Source organism: Rhinoraja longicauda, chromosome 22 (genome assembly GCF_053455715.1).
Source record: "Rhinoraja longicauda isolate Sanriku21f chromosome 22, sRhiLon1.1, whole genome shotgun sequence".
Taxonomy (NCBI): domain Eukaryota; kingdom Metazoa; phylum Chordata; class Chondrichthyes; order Rajiformes; family Arhynchobatidae; genus Rhinoraja; species Rhinoraja longicauda.
Window position 1 is genome coordinate 34,471,099 of NC_135974.1, and position 21,678 is coordinate 34,492,776.

A 21,678-nucleotide genomic window follows, 5' to 3' on the forward strand; every position below is an offset into this window, starting at 1 on the left:
GTGGCATGCTCTGGTGTATCCATGTTGGTCGGCGGTTCCTTTAAACCTCGCTGTCTTTGAGTTGATGCGGCCAATTCTAGCCCATTTGCCCCATTTGGGCGGAGTAGACCCGATGGGCCGAATGGCCTAAATTCTGTTCCCCCCTAAACTTATGAACTTGTGAAAATTATTGTGCTTCTGGGCAGTCAGCGATGTTTGTTCTTCACCCACAGCCAAGGGAGCAGCTGAGGGAAGATTATGGCTCCCCTCCCTCGGCAATTGTTCATCAAGAAGACGGGACCTTCCCACGAGGTCCAGCCTTCCCTGCCCGTCTCTGGCACTCTGGTGGCAGGAGGCAGCTTCCTCAGCTTCTTGGTCCTCGCCTTCCTCTGCAATCAGTGCCAAAGGTAAACGAACACCTCATCCACATGGAATTACCCTTGGAGATCGACACAAAAAGCTGGGGTAACTCAGGCGGAGAGAAGGAATGGGTGACGTTTCAGGTCGAGACCCTTCTGGACAACGGGGACCCGGCATGGAGGGGGGGAGGGGCACCAAGGGAGGGGGTAGAGGGGGGGTGGGAAGAGCAATGGGAGAATGGATGGGGGGGATTTGTAACTTTGTAAGCGCCCTTCATGGGCGACTATTTGCATACCTCGTCAAGGAAGGACATTCTTGCTATTGAGGGTGTGCAGCGTAGGTTAATTCCCGGAATGGCGGGACTGTCGTATGTTGAAAGACTGGAGCGACTAGGCTTGTATACACTGGAATTTAGAAGGATGAGAGGGGATCTTATCGAAACATATAAGATTATTAAGGGGTTGGGCACGTTAGAGGCAGGAAACATGTTCCCAATGTTGGGGGAGTCGAGAACCTGGGGCCACAGTTTAAGAATAAGGGGTAGGCCATTTAGAACGGAGATGAGGAAAAACGTTTTCAGTCAGAGAGTTGTAAATCTGTTGAATCCTCTGCCTCAGAAGGCAGTGGAGGCCAATTCTCTGAATGCATTCATGAGAGAGCTAGATAGAGCTCTTAAGGATAGCGGAGTCAGGGGGTATGGGGAGAAGGCAGGAACGGGGTACTGATTGAGAATGATCAGCCATGATCACATTGAATGGTGGTGCTGGCTCGAAGGGCCGAATGGCCTCCTCCTGCACCTATTGTCTATTGTCTATTGTCTATTGTCTATTGTCTATTGTCTATTGGTACGCACACAAAGAATTTCACTGTGCCCCGTCGCATGTGACAATCCAGTGCTCATTCATTCTTCAGACTGAGTGTCAAGGGAAGGTGAAACTGGGAGGTTGAAAAGGTACAAAGCCATTCATTTGTTCTTTGTACCTTTTCCTGCCTCCTCTGGTTTTCCTCTCCCCTGACTCTCAGTCTGAAGAAGGGTCTCAATTCAAAACACCACATCCTTTCTCCAAAGATGCTGCCTGACCCCCCCGAATTACACCAGGATTTTGTGTCCATCTTCGGTGTGAAACAGTATCTGCAGTTCCTTCCGACAGGAATTATTCTTGGTTCTGGCCGCCCCCATTACAGGAAGGGTCTGGAGAAGGTGGGGAGAGAGAGCAGCCCCACCAGAATAATGTCGAGATTAAGGAAGAGACATGCATCGTGGAAACAGACCCTGAGGCCCAACTTGCCCACACCGACCAACATGTCCCATCTACACTAGTCCCACCTGCCCACGCCTGGCCCATAACCCTCTAAACCAATTCTATCCATGCACCTGGCCAAATGTCTCTAAAACATTGCGATTGTCTTACCTCAAATACCTCCTCCGGCAGATGGTTCCATACACCCACCACCCTTAATATAAATATAAAAGGAATCACCTTTTGATACCCTTTCTCCCCCCACCCCCCCCCCCCCCCCCCCCGTTAGCCTTCACCAGGAGTCAACTAGAGTAGCCAATTAACAGGGTTGCCAACTTCCTCACACCCAAATAAGGGACATGGTGACATCACCGCCCCGCGCCACACGTGACCTCACCCAGCCAGCGGCCACGTGCTCCCGTTCCACCAATGGCGGTTGCCCAGGCCGGGAGGCGGGATGTTACGCACCCTCCGTTAGGCGGCGTCCGGGCCTACACTGTCCGGGATTGCTGCGGCCCCCGGGCTACAGTGTCCGGGCCTACAGCTCCGTCCGGGCCTACAGTATCCGGGCCAACAGTGTCCGGGCCTACAATCTCCGGGCCTACAGTGTCCGGGCCTAGAGTGTCCGGGCCTAGAGTGTCCGGGCCTACAGTGTCCGGGCCTACAGTGTCCGGGCCTACAGTGTCCGGGCCTACAGTGTCCGGGCCTACAATGTCCGGGCCTACAGTGTCCGGGCTACAGTGTCCGGGCCAACAGTGTCCAGGCCTACAGTGTCCGGGCCTACAATCTCTGGGCCTAGAGTGTCCGGGCCTACAGTGTCCAGGCATACAGTGTCCGGGCCTACAATGTCCGGGCCTACAGTGTCCGGGCTACAGTGTCCGGGCCTACAGTGTCCGGGCCTACAGTGTCCGGGCCTACAGTGTCCGGGCCTACAGTGTCCGGGCCTACAGTGTCCAGGCATACAGTGTCCGGGCCTACAGTGTCCGGGCTACAGTGTCCGGGCCTACAGTGTTCGGGCCTACAGTGTTCAGGCCTACAGCTCCGCCCGGGCCTAATACGGGACAAACCAATTTAGCCCAAAATATGGGATGTCCCGGCCAATAGGGGATAGTTGGCAACCCTGCCAATTAACGTAACAGCACAACTTTGGGAAGGAGCCGTAGATAGGAATATCCAAGGGCAGTCACAGGGAAAACAAGCTCCAGGTAGGCAGCCCCTGAACTCAGGGTGCAACCCAGGTCCCTAAGCTATTAATTGGTGTCTGTAATTGCCCCTCATGTTGGTAGGGGGTAGAATCTGAGAGGACTTGCTGACAATGTGGGGGGGGGTGTTGTTACAGGGAAACTTAGTGTGGCACGGTGGTGCAGCGGTAGAGACACTGCCTTGCAGCGCCAGAGACCCGGGTTCGATCCTGACTACAGGTGCTGTTTGTACGGAGTTTGCACGTTCTCCCTGTGACTGCGTGGGTTTTCTCCGGGTGCTCCGGTTTCCATCCACACTCCGAAGACGTAGAGATTTGTAGGCTAACTGACTTGTGTAAGTTGTCCCTAGTGTGTAGGATAGTGCTAGTGGGCGGGGATTGCCGGTCGGCACGGACGCGGTGGGCCGAAGGGCCTGTTTCCGTGCTGTATCTCTAAAGTAAACGAAACTAAATTGATTGCACTGTGATCTGATATAGACTTACATAGAAAATAGGTGCAGGAGTAGGCCATTCGGCCCTTCGAGCCTGCACCGCCATTCAATATGATCATGGCTGATCATCCAACTCAGTAACCTGTACCTGCCTTCTCTCCATACCCCCTGATCCCTTTAGCCACAAGGGCCACATCTAACTCCCTCTTAAATATAGCCAATGAACTGGCCTCAACTACCTTCTGTGGCAGAGAATTCCACAGATTCACCACTCTCTGTGTGAAACTAGTGTAGACTCTCTGTAGACTTGGTGTAAATATCTTCCTACATTGCAAGGAAATGTGCAAAGGGCAAATATGGCACAGGAAACGTTTTCAACTGCAAATAATATACGCAGTGTCAATTACTTAAACAATTAAAGTCAAAGATGGAAATGCAGGTGATATTTCAATGTTTCATGCTGTATGTTCACAGTTCTTCCCCAGTTGCATTTCAACCTCTTGCATTACCAAGGGCGAGTGATTGCCAGACAAGTTGGTGCAGGCCGCTGTCTTGTTTCAGTGTCTGCAGTTTTGAAAGTAGATAACAAGCCTGCTCATTCAAGGGAGAAAGATGCACACAGGAAAAGTGCAGTCTCTGCACTAGAACCAAATACAGCTTGTTATACCTCTGCCTCTCATCAACCTGTCAACTGAGTTGAGTTTAGTTTATTGTCACGTGTACCGAGGTACGGTGAAAAGCTTCTGGTGCAGTGAAAAAAAACGATAGTTGAATTTAAATCGTTAAAGTTAGTTAGTTTAGGTAATTTGGTTTAGTCGCGCGGCAGGGTGGTGCAGCGGTAGAGTTGCTGCCTGACAGCACCAGAGACCTGGGTTCCATGCTGACTACAGGTGCTGCACGTTCTCTCTGTGACTACCTGTTTTTTCTCCGGGTGCTTTGCTTCCCCGCCACATCGCGGCGACGTGCGGATTTGTAGGTTAATTGGCTTCTGCGAATCGTCCCGAGTGCGTCGGATAGAACTAGTGTTGTTGGTTGGTTGGCATGGACTCGGTGGGCCGAAGGGCCTGTTTCCACGCTGGATCTCTGAAACTAAAAGTAAGTTTAGTTTGTTATTGTCACGTGCACCCGAGGTACAGTGAAAAGCCTTTTTGTTTGCGTGCCGTCCAGTTAATGAGAGGACTGTACATAATTCCAATCTCGCCATGCGGCACGGTGGCGCAGCGGTAGAGTTGCTGCCTTACAGCGAATGCAGCGCCGGAGACTCAGGTTCGATCCTGACTACGGGCGCCGTCTGTACGGAGTTTGTACGTTCTCCCCGTGACCTGCGTGGGTTTTCTCCGAGATCTTCGGTTTCCTCCCACACTCCAAAGACGTACAGGTTTGTAGGTTAATTGGCTGGGTAAATGTAAAAATTGTCCCTAGTGTGTGTAGGATAGTGTTAATGTGCGGGGATCGCTGGGGGGCGCGGACTCGGTGGGCCGAAGGGCCTGTTTCCGCGCTGTATCTCTAAATCTAAATCTAAAAAAAAATCCATGTTGTACAGATAGAGGACAAAGGGAGAAATGCTGCTATTAAAGTAAAGATTTAATAGAGTGGAGTGATTGTAATGAATGACTGTCGACCCACTTATGAGACCAGCACACCAAGAGTCACCACACTCTGCTCCATTATAGTCAAAATCATCATTTAATCCATGTATGTAGAAACAGTCATTAATAGTTCAGCTTAGTTTAGAGATGCAGCATGGAACAGGCCCTTCGACCCATGAGAGTCGACAGCAAACATTATTTATCCTTTCACACTAGCTCTGTGTGCAGGAAGGGACTGCAGATAATGGTTTGTACCAAAGATAGACACAACATGCTGGAGTAACTCTGCAGGACAGGCAGCATCTCTGGATACAAGGAACGGGTGACGTTTCGGGTCGAGACCCTTCTTCAAACTCTGAAGATGGGTCTCAACCTGAAACGTCACCCATTCCTTCTATCCAGAGATGCTGTCTGTCCCGCGGAGTTACTCCAGCACTTTGTGACACACTAGTTTTACGTTATCCCACTTCCTCATCCACTCCCCACACATACCTACCCTTGCCGGTCTCCTATGTTCTCTGAATGCTGTGTCCTCTGCAGGCGTTTCACACATGAATGACACTCCATGGTTCATCCAAACATCCAATCTTTCGTATGTCAGCCTCAGAATTAGTGGAGATAGAGACCTACACGTGGAGATGGGTCCTTTGTCCCAACTTGCCCACGCCGACCAACATGCCCCATCTACACTAGTGCCACCTGCCCATGCAGACCAACATGCCCCATCTACACTAGTCCCATCTGCCCACGCCATTCATTTGTCTCTTTGTCACTTACCCACGAATCCGATAATCAAACCACCCCCACCACAACCGTATCCACCTATCACTCGCCAGGTCTTGATATAAACCAATTATCTTGTGTTTTTTGTGGCAGAAACAATAAAGAAAAGAAAACCAGGATGGACGGTGTGAAGCTGGTTGGTTTGGTAAGTTCTTTAACTGCGGCCGCAAGAGAGGCTTTTGCTCAACCTCCTGAGGGCTCCATCCGCTCACCATGAAGCAGGTTTTGTAGCAGCTACAAGATGGATTGCAGCAATAGACAATAGACAATAGGTGCAGGAGTAGGCCCACTGAGGCCACGCTGGCCAGTGATCGCCCCGTGCACTAGCATTACCCCACACACTAGCGACCATTTACAATTTTTACAGAAGCCAATTAACCTACGCCTATCGAGTGTGGGAGGAAACTAGAGCACCCGGAGAAAACCCACGCGGTCACGGGGAGAACGTGCAATCTCCGTGCAGACAGCACAGGTAGACAATAGACAATAGGTGCAGGAGTAGGCCATTCGGCCCTTCTAGCCAGCACCGCCATTCAATGTGATCATGGCTGATCATTCTCAATCAGTACCCCGTTCCTGCCTTCTCCCCATACCCCCTGACTCCGCTATCCTTAAGAGCTCTATCTAACTCTCTCTTGAATGCATTCAGAGAATTGGCCTCCACTGCCTTCTGAGGCAGAGAATTCCACAGATTTACAACTCTCTGACCGAAAAAGTTTTTCCTCATCTCCGTTCTAAATGGCCTACCCCTTATTCTTAAACTGTGGCCCCTGGTTCTGGACTCCCCCAATATTGGGAATATGTTTCCTGCCTCTAACTTGTCCAATCCCTTAATAATCTTATATGTTTTGATAAAATCCCCTCTCATCCTTCTAAATTCCAGTGTATACAAGCCTAGCCGCTCCAGTCTTTCAACATACGACTGTCCCGCCATTCCGGGAATTACCCTAGTAAACCTACGCTGCACGCCCTCAATAGCAAGAATGTCCTTCCTCAAATTTGGAGACCAAAACTGCACACAGTACTCCAGGTGCGGTCTTACCAGGGCCCTGTACAACTGCAGAAGGACCTCTTTGCTCCTATACTCAACTCCTCTTGTCATAAAGGCCAACATGCCATTAGCTTTCTTCACTGCCTGCTAATGGCATGTTGGCCTTTATGACAAGAGGAGTTGAGTATAGGAGGCAAGATGTCTTTGACAGCATTGGAAAGAGGCCCTTCGGCCCCACTTGCCCATGCCGACCAAGCAGCCCCATCTACACTAGTCCCACCTGCTTGCGTTGGGCCCATATCTCTCAAAACTTCAGTCTGAAGAAGGGTCTCGACCCGAAACGTCACCCATTCTTTCAATCCAGAGATGCTGCCTGTCCCGCTGTGTTACACCAGCATTTTGTGCCTTTCTTCAGTGTAAACCAGCATCTGCAGTTCCTTCCCACTCATCTCCCTAAACCTTTCCTGTCCATGTACCCGTCCAAATGTCTTTTAAACGTTGTGATAGTCCCTGCCTCAACTACCTCCTCTGGCAGCTCGTTCCATACACCCACCCCCCCCTTTTGTTTGAAAAATTGCCCATCAGATTCTAATTAAATTCTTCCCCTCTCACAAACCTATACCCCCCTGGTTCTTGATCCCCCTACTCTGGGCAATAGACTCTGAGTATAAGGCACTGTGAAAATCAGACTTGTTGACCCTTGAGCTAACAATGACACTGGATATTTCTGCGGCTTTCTAAAATGGGCCACATGCAAGTCTTGATAAACTGCGTGTTAGGAAAGAATTTACTTTTCCCTGTTAAAGTTTTGAGGATATTTTTAATATCGCATGTCCAGAAATGAAATATTAAATTAAAAGGACAATGCATGAAACATCAATTGGTGTAGGAAGCAACTGCAGGTGATGATTTTGACCAAAGATAGACACAAAGTGCTGGAGTAACTCAGCTGGTCAGGCAGCATCTCTGGAGAAAAAGGAATAGGTGACGTTTCGGGTCGGAACCCTTCTTCAGACAACTAAACATTCATTGGACCAAGTATACATTTAACTGGAAGTTAAATATACATTCAGACTGGAGTCTGAAGAAGGGTCTCGACCCGAAACGTCACCCATTCCTTCTCTCCCGAGATGCTGCCTGACCCGCTGAGTTACTCCAGCATTTTGTGAATAAATACCTTTGATTTAAACCAGCATCTGCATTTTGTTTCCTACATAGAGTTAACTGGTATAGCCTTTGTCTTTAGTCCGTAGGTTCCACACCACAGCTTCGACCCGTTAGTCTACCTGAGGCCGGAGCTCGTGATCCCAACAGAATGCTCTGCACTGGCGATAGTAAGTAAAAGATATTCACGAAACGTTACAGTTTATAAACGGCACTTTTTCTAGCATTGCTACAACCAGAATGGTATGGTATAAGGTCATAAAATGACAGGAGCAGAATTAGGCCATTCGGCCCATCAAGTCTGCTCTGCCATTCGATCATGGCTAATCTAACTTTCCCTCTCAACCCCATTCTCCTGCCTTCTCCCTATAACCCCTGACACCCGTACTAATCAAGAATCTATCTATCTCGGCCGTAAAATTATCCACTGACTTTGCCTCCACAGCCTTCTGTGGCAAAGAATTCCACAGATTCACCACCCTCTGACTAAAGAAATTCCTCCTCATCTCCTTCTTAAAAAAACGTCCTTTAATTCTGAGACTGTGACCTCTAGTCCTAGACTCTCCGACTAGTGGAAACATCCTCTCCACATCCACTCTATCCAGGTTCTGCACGTTTCAATGATGTCCCCCTTCATTCTTCTAAACTCCAGCGAGTACAGGCCCAGTGCTGACAAACGCTCATCATATGTTAACCCAGTCATTCCTGGGATTATTCTTGTAAACCTCCTCTGGACCCTCTCCAGAGCCAGCACATCCTATGGTATGGTATGGTACTTTATATGTCAGATGTGCTGAGATACAGTGATGTTCATTTTTGTACACAGTCCAGTACAAGTATCACTATACATAAGCACTTAGATGCATCTTAGATAAGCATCTCAGAAACAGGGCAATTGTATAGCAGTGTGGAAGCAGTGGAGCAATATAGGAGGCGACAGAAGTTAAATGAGTCTGAAGAAGGGTCTCGACCCTAAACGTCACCCATCCCTTCTAAGGTAGACACAAAATGCTGAAGTAACTCAGCGGGTCAGGCTGCATCTCGGGAGAGAAGGAATGGGCGACGTTTCGGGTCGAGACCCACCCGAAACGTCACCATTTCCTTCTCTCCCGAGATGCTGCCTGACCCGCTGAGTTACTCCAGCATTTTGTGCCTACCTTCGATTTAAACCAGCGTCTGCAGTTTTATTCCACTACCCACTGCTTCTATCCAGAGATGTTGTTGAGTTACTTCAGCGTTTGGTGTCTATCTTGAGGTTGAATGATTCTCTGTCTCCGCAGGTGGGTTGAGGAGCTGGCCAGCGAGCATGGACTATCTCCGACTATCGGGGACCAAGCTGTCAGAGGAGGGAGAGGAGCTCTCTGAAGACTGCAGGGTGCCCCAGCACAGGGAATTGCCGAATGTTCCCGGAAACAATCACACTGGAGGAAAGCTGGTTAACCCGAGAAAAACGCCCGATGTGCTCTTTGTTCAATCCCAGGTTACAAAGTACGCCTGCCCACAGCGCCCCATTGAAGAACCCTTGTACGAGAGCGTTGGAACCAATTATGAACCCGTTCCCATTGAGCGCCGGTCCAAACCTCGATACGGGGCAAATGCACGAGAATTGGCCACGCCTTCTCAAAGACAGCAAGGTTTAAAGGAACCGGCGACCAACATGGACACACCAGAGTATGCCTCCATTCGGAAGGCAAAGAAGAAGGGAAATAATCTGAACCAACAAGAAAAGCAATTCAGGAGAGATGTAAAGAATGGTTGTGTGTTATTACCTGGATCCAGAATCTGCGGAGAAGAATCAAGAATTAAGGAAAATTATGCAGATTTTTCACAGAGAGAGGTATGTTCATTAGATCGTAAGAGCTTGGAGCAGAATTAGGCCATTCTGCCCATCGAGTCTACATCGGCCATTCAATCATGGCTAATCTACCTCTCCCTCCCAACCCCATTCCCCTGCCTTCTCCCCGTAACCCCCAACAATCTATTCTTCCTTTGAAGTTTTCTTCTTAATTCCAAATTAGCCCAGTGCACTTTTCACAAATATAGAAAAGTGAATTATTTCAATAGACAATAGACAATAGACAATAGGTGCAGGAGGAGGCCATTCAGCCCTTCGAGCCAGCACCGCCATTCAATGTGATCATGGCTGATAATTTCTTGCTAAATGAAACCATGGAGTTAAATGTCCAGTTAATGAGTGTACAAAACCATAATGGTGTAGTATCATGAGACCCTGGACCAGTCTGCACAGGGGTCCCGACCTGAGATGTCAGAGTTTGTGCGTTCTCCCTGTGACCACGTGAGTTTTCTCCAGGTGCTTCGGTCACCTCCCACACTCCAAAGACATACAACGTACAGGTTTGTAGGTTCATTAGCTTCAGTAAATTATAAATTGTTCCTAGAGTGTAGGGGGTGAACTAGTGTACGGGGATGGCTGGTCGGTGTGGACTCGGTGGGCCAAAGGGCCTGTTCCCGCGCTGTATCTCTAAAAGTAAATGCACAGTGGCGGTCACGGTGGCGCAGCGGTAGAGTTGTGCCTGACAGCACGGAGCGCCGGAGGCCCGGGTTCGATCCCGACTACGGGCGCTGTCTGTACGGAGTTTGTACGTTCTCCCCGTGACCGCGTGGGTTTTCTCCGAGATCTTTGCTTTCTTCCCACACTCCCAAGACGTGCAGATTTGTAGGTTAATTGGCTTGGTGGATGTGTAAGTTCTCCCTAGTGTGTGTAGGATAGTGTTAATGTGCGGGGATCGCTGGTCGGTGCGGACTCGGTGGGCCAAAGGGCCTGTTTCCGCGCTGTATCTCTAAACTAAATTAAACAAAACTAAGTAAACATATTAGGCCTAGCCATGCATGTTAACGTTTCTTCGAACACAAACATCCTTACTACCCCCCAGAGTGCAGCAGACTTAAGCAGGGGCTCGGTTTTTGATTTCCACTGCAACTATATAATTGAGAAGATGACAACACTGTGTGGAACAACTCATCGACTTGCACTCTTCCTCCGCGCTAGCCTTCTCCCCCTTGAGCAAACAATTATAAACCGGTCATTCCTGGTTTTTGTAAAAGGCCATCATCCAAATTAGGATGACCGCCGTCCAACAACGTTGTCTACAGGCTCTCAGACACCACACGTCAGTCTGAAGTAGGGTCTCAACCCGACACGACACCTATCCCTTCTCTCCAGAGATGCTTTGCTGGAGTAACTAATTTGGTCAGGCAGCATCCCTGGAGAAAATGTATAGGTGATGTTTCGGGTCAGGACCCTTCTTCAGACTGAGGAAGTCTGAATTCTTCAGGAGTCTGAAGAAGGGTCCCGACTTGAAACGTCACCTATCCTTGTTCTCCAGAGATGCTGCCTGACCCACTGAGTTACTCCAGCACTCTGTGAAACGTCACCTATCCATGTTCTCCAGAGATGCTGCCTGACCCACTGAGTTACTCCAGCACTCTGTGAAACGTCATCTATCCATATTCTCCAGAGATGCTGCCTGACCCGCTGAGTTACTCCAGCACTCTGTGAAACGTCACCTATCCATGTTCTCCAGAGATGCTGCCTGACCCGCTGAGTTGCACCAGCACTTTGTGTCTTTCTTTAAAATTAGACAGATTAGGGATGATCAGTATTGTTTGGTTAAAGTGGCAATTAGGTCTTGGCAGCGACTTTTAATTTATTTGGTATATTCCAGAATTTCAACTGGAGGACACAAGGCAGACAGCGATCAATCACCAATCCTGATGCCATGAATTCAATGGTGAGAACGTCCTGTGGGAGTCAAGCAGAGGAACAACTGTACAGCAACCATGTCCAGGTAGACACCCAAACTATGACGAAACAAAAAAATGATCGTTATAACTTGATTGAACAGACAACACAATCAAGCAAAACCTTTATATTATTTGTAGGAAAAAAAACTGCAGATGCTGGTTTAAATCGAAGGTAGGCACAAAAAGCTGGAGTAATTCAGCGGGTCAGGCAACATCTCTGGAGAGAAGGAATGGGTGACGTTTCAGGTCGAGACCCTTGGGACTCGACCTGAAATGTCACCCATTCCTTCTCTCCCGAGATGCTGCCTGACCCGCTGAGTTACTCCAGCTTTTTGTGTCTACCTTTATATTATTTGTCATTTTGATTCATTGTATGTCCAGTCATGTTCTTTTTCCAGTTTTTAATTTTATTGTCCTATTTTCCCATTTTAAATATTGAGAGTTGTGATATACAGCACGGAATCAGGCCCTTTGGCCCACCGAGTCCACGCCAACCATCGAACACCCACCCGTCCATACTAGTTCTGTGTTACTCCACTTTCTCATCCCACTCCTTACACCTGAGGAACAATTTCTGTTACAGGGGCCGATTAACCTCCAAACCCGCATGACTTTGGGATGTGGGGGGGAAACCGGGACACCTGGAGGAAACCCACGCGGTCAGTGGAAAAACGTGCAAACTCCACATAGACCGCACCTGAGGTCAGGATCGAACCTTGGTCTCGGGCGCTATAAGGCAGCAAACCTACCACTGCGCCCTCATGACCTAATCAAATGGTGGAAGTGACCGAGGGGGTCCCCTCTCCCTAATTTGTCCCTATTTTTGCTTTGGGAGCAACTTACATTTAGAGTATCGTCACCTGCAGAGAGATGCAGTCAAAAACTTTTGTTGTGTGCTAACCAGTCAGCGGAAAGACAATACAACCGAGCCGTCCACAGTGTGCAGATACATGGTAAAGGGAATAACGTGAATAACGTTTAGTGCAAGGTAAAGCCCAGTAAAGTCTGATCAAAGGTAGTCTGAGGGTCTCCAATGAGGTAGATGGTAGCTTAGCACTGCTCCCTAGTGCTGGTCGGATGCAAGTGATGTCTTGTGTAAAGGAGACCCCTGATTGTAGGGATGCCATGAAGCATGGTAATCTGAACTAGGGTTGCCACCTGTCCCGTATTAGCCGGGACATCCCGTATTTTAGGCTAAATTGGTTTGGCCACGACGGGGCCGCCCTTGTCCCTTATTAGGCCTGGGGGGCACTGTAGGCCCGGATGCTGTAGGCCCGGATGCTGTAGGCCCGGATGCTGTAGGCCCGGATGCTGTAGGCCCGGACAGTCTAGGCCCCGACTGGGTAGGCCCGGACAGTGTAGGTCTGTTCACTGTAGGCCCAGACAGTGTAGGCCCGAGGGCCGCTGTAGGCCCGGACACTGTAGGCCCAGACACTGTAGGCCCGGATGCTGTAGGTCCGGACACTGTAGGCCCGAACAGTGTAGGCCCGAGGGCCGCTGTAGGTCCGGACACTGTAGGCCCGGATGCTGCAGGTCCAGACACTGTAGGTCCGGACAGTGTAGGCCCGAGGGCCGCTGTAGGTCCGGGCAGTGTAGGTGTCGCCTAACAGAGGTTGCATAGCAACCCGCCTCCCGGCCCGGGCGGCCACCATTGGTGGAGTGGGAGCACGTGGCCGCTGGCTGGGCGAGGTCACGTGGGGCGCGGGGCGGTGTTGTCAATTTGTCCCTTATTTGGGAGTGAGACAGTTGGCACCCCTAATCTGAGCTACCTTGGGGCGTGTCAGACTGACTTGTAATTGTATGATTTATGAGAGTGAAAAGTGAATGTATGTGAATGTGTCTTGTCTCTGCATGTTGAAACATTGCAGTCTCAGCAATTTGCAACTCACAAAGAGGTAACAGCCCTTTCTTCCCTCGAGATTTTATCTTTAGTTTATTATGCTAAAGTGTAGTTTTATTGTTAGACAATAAAATAATACACAACATGTCTGCAGTTGGCAGGGCAAGGTTACTTTTACCGAATAGTAACTTGATATTATTCAACCATGCTTATCCTACAGGATTGCATTTAGACGCGAAGAACTGCAGATGCTAGTTATTAAGCAATAAAAAGACACACAGAGTGCTGGAGTAACTCAGCGGGTCAGGCAGCATCTCTGTAGAAAAAGGATGGGTGATGTTTCGGGTCGGGACCCTTCTTCAAACCCGAATCGTCACCTATCCATGTTCTCCAGAGATGCTGCCTGACCCGCTGAGTTACTCCTGCACTCTGTGAAACGTCACCTATCCGTGTTCTCCAGAGATGCTGCCTGACCCGCTGAGTTACTCCAACATTTTGAATCCTATAAGAATGCATTATTTTTGTACAAGGATTTGGTTTAGTTTAGTTTTAGTTTAGTTTATTCAGGTTCGATCCTGACCTCGGGTGCTGTCTGTGTGGAGTTTGCACGTTCTCCCTGTGACCACGTGGGTTTCCTCCGTGTGCTCCGGTTTCCTCCCACATCCCAAAGACGTGCGGGTTTGTGGTTTAATTGGCCAACATCTACACCTGACGTGTTCTGCAACATTTTACTGCATTAAAAATGCAACATTAATTTAAGTTGTTGCATTCATGAACTAAGCCAAAATTAAACCACCTTGAAGCAAAGGAAAGTTAGTTTGGATAGTCACATGCATACTGTATAAATGTACGACTAATGTAAAAAAGATTTTCTTCAGAAACCCACCAATTAATCAGGACATGTCAAATGTAATTTGGCAGAGATAGCAATTACTCTGCCAAAGGTTAAGATCCAGATGTATTCTAGAGCATGTCTCATCCAAACCAAGTATTCAACCGGTTATAATTATTCTTGTCCAAGTCAGACATTGTTCATCCAAAAGGCAACAAATGCTGGCTCCAATGAATAAGTGGAGCACCACTTCAACGATAGCCACCGCGGAAATAATTGCAACATTTCTTTTCTGTAGCACCATTTTTTTTTTTTAAAGCATGATAATCGACATGTATTCAATAGAGAGTTAGATATTGGTCTTAGGGCTAACAGAATCAAGGGATATGGGGGAAAAACCTCATCAATGTTAATTTCACAATATTATCAAGATCTGAGCCGCCTTGCCGATGGGAAAGTTAGAGCATAAATGCGTCACCGCTAAGGACATTAGCACGGTTGCACAGACCCATAGGTGCAGGATTCTTACCAACATGCCGGCACGGTGGCGTGGCGGTAGAGACCCGGGTTCGATCCTGACCACGGGTGCTGTCTGTACGGAGTTTGTACGTTCTCCCCGTGACCTGCGTGGGTTTTCTCCGAGATCTTTGGTTTCCTCCCACACTTCAAAGACGCACAGGTTCATAGATTAATGGGTATAAAAACGTAGCAATTATCCCTTGTGTGTGTGTGAAGGGTGGTGTTGATGTTAACTAAACATGAGGAGAAATGTCTTTAGTCAGAGGGTAGTGAATCTGTGGGATTCATTGCCACAGGTGGCTGTGGAGACAAAGTCACTGGGTATTTTTAAAATGGTGATTGATACGTTCTTGACTAGTAAAGGCCTCAAATGTTACGGGGAAAAGGCAGGAGAATTGGTTTTGAGAGGGAAAAATAGATAATAATAATAATAATAATAATAACTTTTATTTATGTAGCACTTTTCATGCAATTTAATGCAGTCCAAAGTGCTTTCCACAAAAACAAACACATGTCTAAACAAAGATACAAAATAAAACAGTAAGGACATAGACATACAAAGCACAGATTTATATAACAATATAAAATTTAAAATTGGGACTGTAAAAGAACAAAGGATGTAAATTCAGTTTTGAATGGCAGGACAAGAGAGAGCTAGATAGAGCTCTTAAGGATAGCGGAGTCAGGGGGTGTGGGGAGAAAGCAGGAACGGGGTACTGATTGAGAATGATCAGCCATGATCACATTGAATGGCGGTGCTGGCTCGAAGGGCCGAATGGCCTACTCCTGCACCTATTGTCTATTGTCTATTGTCTATTGACAAACACGATGGGCCGAATGGCCTAATTCTGCTTCCCTGTCTTCTGGCCTTCAGTATGTGATTCCCAAGTGGGAGTGTAGATTGTTATGGTGTTTACTCTGCTGAAATGGCAAAGTTTATTGCAATAGATTGCCAAAAAAATTCAACTGTATGGACTTTATCTTCTCCACAACTCCCTGAAGTCAGGTGGGAGGGGAGAATGTCTTCATAACTTTTTTATTTACTATGTAAAATTTGTGTAAAACTTTATGAAGTTAATTCTCTTTGCCAGTTGGCTCCTCTGAACGCTTTGAAGGGTTTCAGCGTCAAGAAGCAAACTGCTCTCAGAGTCAAGAACTGAGATCAGGATTGTGAAAGGGAAATTTAGGAGTGAGTTTGTTTGCAGAGATTAAACAAACAGCTGGAACAAATTGTGGAGAACTGTGGTCCCTGCAGCCGTCAGGCTAATAAACACCACAACCCCCAAATATGCTCCAAACTACAGACCTGGGGGCATTGGGTTTGTCTGTTTGCACTATTATTGTATGTCGGTATGTATGTGTGTGTGTATGTATGTACACATCTATATAAACACATACACGGGTGCATACATACATTTGTGGGTGTGTGTGCTTGTGTGTGTATGTGTGAATGTATACATATGCATACACATATGTGTGTGCATACATACTGTACATTTATGTGTGTGTGTATATGTATGTGTGTATGTACACATATATATATGCACATTTATGTGTGCATACATACTGTACATATATGTGTGAGTATGGGTGTGTGTGTATATGTATGTAGGAATACATATGTGTGTGTGTGCGCATATATACGTGTGTGTGCGCATACATCTATGTATAATTGTGTGTGTGCATATATATATGTGTATATATCTGCCTATGTGTTTATATATACTTATACACATATACACACTGTGTGTGTGTGTGTGTGTGTGCGTGTGTGTGTGTGTGTGTGTGTGTGTGTGTGTGTGTGTGTGTGTGTGTGTGTGTGTATATGCATATACTAATCTTTTTGTTTATTATATTAATTACAGAGTACTATGTCTCCATATTCTGTTGTGCTGCTGCAAGTACGAATGACATTGTGCAGTGTGGGACCTGTGACAATGAAACACTCTTATCCCTTGGTTGAGTCCAGCACTTTGGGATCATTTCAGGAACAGTGAAGGGGCGAGAGCAAGTTCTTGATCCGATCAAAGAGAAATTGAATTGTTTCGCCCAGCTCAACCAATCTCATAACCTCAGGATGAGATCACAGTAATTCGCTGCCAATAAATTAAAATTATATGAGATTGATGCTGAGTTGAAGATATTGGTCCTTGAATGCTCTCATCGGTTAGCGGAGGCTGTTTAGTTTAGTTTAGAGATACAGTGCGGAAACAAGCCCTTTGGTCCATCGAGTCTGCACCTAGAACGTGCTGCAGGCACTGGTGGTGGGGCCAGATATTGAAGAGGCTTTAGGAAAGGCACACGGACTTGCTGGGAATGGAGGGATATGGTTTGTGCACATGTAGATAAGAGATGGTCAATGGTTCAATGGTCCTTTATTGTCACGTGTACCGGGGGTACAGTAAAATTTGATTTACCATACAGTCATACCAAAAAAGCAACAAGATACAAAACTGCATAAAGATTAAACATAAACAGCCAGCACAGCGGCGTCTGAGAATCCCCAGGGCACACAGTAGGAGCGGAGACTCACGGCCATCACTGTCCGGGCCACACACACACTCACGCTCCTTCTCCGTGATGTGACCAGAGTTGTACCGACCGCTGTCACTCTCTCTGCAGTCCCTGTCCTCCTGAACAGTCAGAAAGCCGTCCGCACTCGTACCAGACTCCGGGATGTCCTGATGGAGCCACGTCCGCACAAACACCGAGACCACCGCACACACGCCACTCCCTCCGAATCCCCACCAGTGCAGGAAGCACGGCCATCTTGTTTTTCGGTGGCCTCACATTCCCTACTGTGATGGAAGGCCAATAACCTTTGCCCTCTTTCCCCCTTTTCTCCCATATCGTGTTCAACACCAACATTGTGGGCTGAATGTTGGTCTTGAACATGAAGTGGGAGAAAAGGGGGAAAGAAGGTAAAGGCTATTTGTTCTTCTGCTGTACTGTTCGATGGTTCTACAACTCATGAACCAAAAACACCACATCAGTGAAACACAAGACTCATTGAAGATGAAGCAATAAATTGAATGGCAATGAGCGAAATGAATAGATTTGTTTAGTAAGCATAGATATAACATAATGTTGCACTTTACTGTCATTATAATAATAATTTCCTTATTACAGGGAGAAAACAACGTTGTCAGTAAATCCCATGAAAAGCATTCAATGACTGATGAACAGGTTGGTGACATTCAAATCTTCCCTAAACCTCGATTATCATTGCAACAAGATATTTATCATTTGTTATTTATTTATTTCAGAATTAAAGGACGTTCTTTAAGGAAGGAGATGAGGAGGAATTTCATTAGTCAGAGGGTGGTGAATCTGTGGAATTCATTGCGACAGAAGGCTGTGGAGGCCAAGTCAATGGATATACTTAAGGCAGAGATACTGTAGATAGATTCTTCATTAGTACCGGTGTCAGAGGTTATGGAGAGAAGGCAAGAGAATGGATACAGTGGAAACAGGCCCTTTGGCCCAACTTACCCACACCAGCCAACATGTCCCAGCTACACTAGTCCCACCTGCCAGCATTTGGTCCATATCCCTCCAAACTTGTCCTATCCATGTACCTGTCTAACTGCTTCTTAAATGGTGGGATAGTCCCTGCCTCAACTACCTCCTCTGGCAACTCATTCCATACACCCACTGCCCTTTCTGTGAAAAGGTTACCCCTCAGATTCCTATTAAATCTTTTCCCCTTCACCTTAAACTTATGTTCTCTGGTCCTCGATTCACCTACTCTGGGCAAGAGACTCTGTGCATCTACCCGATCTATTCCTCCATAATAAGATCACCTCTCGTCCTCCTGCGCTCCAAGGAATAGAGTCCCAGCCTACCTCTAGCCTGTAGCTCAGACCCTCTAGTCCTGGCAACACCCTGTAAATCTTCTCTGTGCCCTTTCCAGCTTGACAACATCTTTCCTATAACACGGTGTCCAGAACTGAACACAATCCAGTGTTTCCAACATTTTTAGAATTTCTTCATATTTCCAACTTGTGCTTTTAAAAAAAAAAATCCTTTTACTTCAATGCTGCAAAGCAAATGACTGAGGTAGTCAGTTATTGATCCAGTTCTTTGATTTGAATCTTATATCAACATTGAGTGTTTCCTGCGCTCAGTAAGTTCAAGTTGAACTAATTCATGCGTAACAAGTGGAGCTTTTAAATATTTTGTGCTTGCTTTAATAACAGAAAATGGACATACAAATTACTTGATTTGCTTCTTGAAGCTTATCTTTGTTATAACATATATATTTAAAAAACTAGAGCTAAAATATTTTTCCCATAGGAAAGCTGAAGAGATTTAGATTTAGATTTTTTTTTAGATTTAGAGATTCAGCGCGGAAACAGGCCCTTCGGCCCACCGGGTCCGCGCCGCCCAGCGATCCCCACACACTAACACTATCCCACACCCACTAGGGACAATTTTTACATTTGCCCAGCCAATTAACCTACATACCTGTACGTCTTTGGAGTGTGGGAGGAAACCGAAGATCTCGGAGAAAACCCACGCAGGTCACGGGGAGAACATACAAACTCCGTACAGACGGCGCCTGTAGTCAGGATCGAACCTGAGTCTCCAGCGCTGCATTCGCTGTAAGGCAGCAACTCTACCGCTGCGCCACCGTGCCGCTCTAGGGGTTATGGGAACTGGGGAAATGGGAACTGTGTTATTAGCCGGTATTCTGATGTTATTGCCGTTTGGGTTGAGGAGAGACCTTATAGAAGTGTATATCTTTATGAGAGGCCCAGATAGGGCAGACAGTCAGAACCTTTTACCGAGCAGGGAACTACCACACACTAGAGGGCAGAGTATTAAAGTAAGAGGGGCAACGTTTAAAGGAGATGTGCACGTTTTTTCTTACACAGAGGGTTGTGGGGAATGCTGGGAATGTGCTGCCAGGGGCTAGAGGTGCAGACAGATACGATAGTGGTATTTAAGAGACTTTTGCAATAGGATCAAGGATATGCAGGGACGGGAGGGATATGGATTATGTGCAGGCTGATATGGCTTTGGCATCAGTGTTCAGCACAGACATTGTGGGCCGAAGGGCATGTTCCTGTGCTGAGCTCTTCTATGTTCCAACAGCCATGGAATCTTACTTGCCTCATTGGAATTAAAAGGGCAGATTATTTTAGGGAGGATGCTGTGAAATTGTGCAAAGGACACTTTTTTAAACATCCCGTATACTTTAATTGGTAATCTATGCCCGTGGTGTACAGAGAGGGAGAGAGTTGCACATTCCAGTCATGTGCTGTAAATTGAAGGCTTAATAATAAGAGAAGATCACATCTAATTTTCCACTTCAGAAAAGAGCTATTTAGAAGGTGTACATCATTAAGAGCCTGTAGGGAGGAAACCAGAGCACCTGGAGGAAACCCACATGGTCACAGGGAGAATGTGCAAACTCCACATAGAGACTGCACCCGAGGCCAGGATCGAACCCGGGGGCCCAGGAGCTGTGAACACTGTGAATGACTCGATGGTAATCATGTATTGTCTTTCCGCTGACTGGTTAGCACGCCACAGAAGCTTTTCACTCTACCCCGGTACACGTGACAGTAAAACTGAGCTGTACTGAACTGTGAGGCAGCAGCACTACCAGCTGCGCCACCGTGCCGACCGTTTCAGTTCTTGTTTATCGCCTCCCTCGAAATCTGTGTTCGCTAATTAACCGCCACGTGTTCTCTTTGCAGATTGCAGGAATGTACTCCAAGGTGGCGAAGAAAGCCTTCAGAAAGGAGACACCATCACGGCTAAATATGGGTCACCGAGAAGACAATCCAAAGTTCCACTCCTGGTCAACAGGGAACATCAACGAAGAGGAGTCTGATTACGAATCAATTAAGAGCCCAAACTGGCACAGCGGCAGTCAGATCCTGGGCGAGAGGGCCTGCTACACGCCAGCCAAGGAGAGGAGCTGGCCGATGAAGCTGCAGGATACCAGCGAGGGTGAGGAAGCGGCAGAACCGGGTTACGAAGCAATTGATCTGAAATGGAAGAGAATCGTCTTTGCAGTCGGTGCAAACAGAGCGAAGAACCGTAGCGCGGAGAGACAGACAGAAAACTACTACGAAAGTATCAACGAACTGCAGCAGGGCCTTGCGTGTACGCAAATGCTCACGTCGGATGATGGCAAAGAGCTCTTCATTACAGGGCTTTAGGGTTTCATAACTTCACAGGCGATAGGAGCAGAATTTGGCCTCACGGCCCATCAACTCTACTCTGCCATTCCATCATGGCTGATCTAACTTACCTCCTCAATCCCGTTCTCCTGCCTTCTCCCCATAATCCCTGACACCCGGACGGCGGACACAAAATGCTGGAGTAACTCAGCGGGCCAGGCAGCATCTCTGGAGAGAAGGGATGACCCGAAACGTCAGCCATTCCTTCTCTCCAGAGATGCTGCCTGACCCGCTGAGTTACTCCAGCATTTTGTGTCTACCTTCGATGTAAACCAGCATCTGCAGTCTTGTATCCCCAACTTCCCAGACACCCGTACTTGTCAAGAATCTATCTATCTCTGCCTTAAAGATATCCACTAACGTGGCCTCCACAGCCTTCTGTGGCACTGAATTCCACAGATTCACCACCCTCTGACTTTTAGAGAAATTCCTCCTCATCTCCTTCCTAAAGGAATGTCCTTTTATCCTGCTGCGATTACCTCTTTTTCTTTGTGAGGGTGGAGAAATCATCAAGCACTGACAAAGTACCAGCTATTTTATTACCTGTAAGACAACTTGTGTCCGTGTTACATTTAAATGTTTCTCCATGAATTTATGCCATTCACATCTGATCCAAGGTGATGCAGGAGAAGGTGGGATTATTTTTAATTGATTGAAAGATACAGCATGGAAACATTGAATAGAAGCCCGAGTATAATATTTCATTGACCAAATTGAGAGATTTTTTGGGGTAAAGTAGTCTACTTGGCTTCTTCCAAGCCGGACGAACTTTGACCGCCCCGATCACGG

General features: G+C 47.3%; 1 protein-coding gene across 1 annotated transcript; it reads left to right on the forward strand.

Annotated features, from left to right (window-relative positions):
* The first annotated feature begins 230 nt into the window (after positions 1-230).
* On the forward strand, positions 231-21,037 carry LOC144604710 (uncharacterized). Its single transcript, XM_078419360.1, has 7 exons — positions 231-386; positions 5,678-5,729; positions 7,822-7,909; positions 9,020-9,576; positions 11,426-11,548; positions 17,825-17,881; positions 20,401-21,037. The coding sequence occupies exons 1-7, from the start codon at positions 238-240 to the stop codon at positions 20,866-20,868; spliced, it is 1,494 nt and encodes a 497-aa protein (XP_078275486.1). The 5' UTR covers positions 231-237; the 3' UTR covers positions 20,869-21,037.
* The last annotated feature ends 641 nt before the right edge of the window (positions 21,038-21,678 follow it).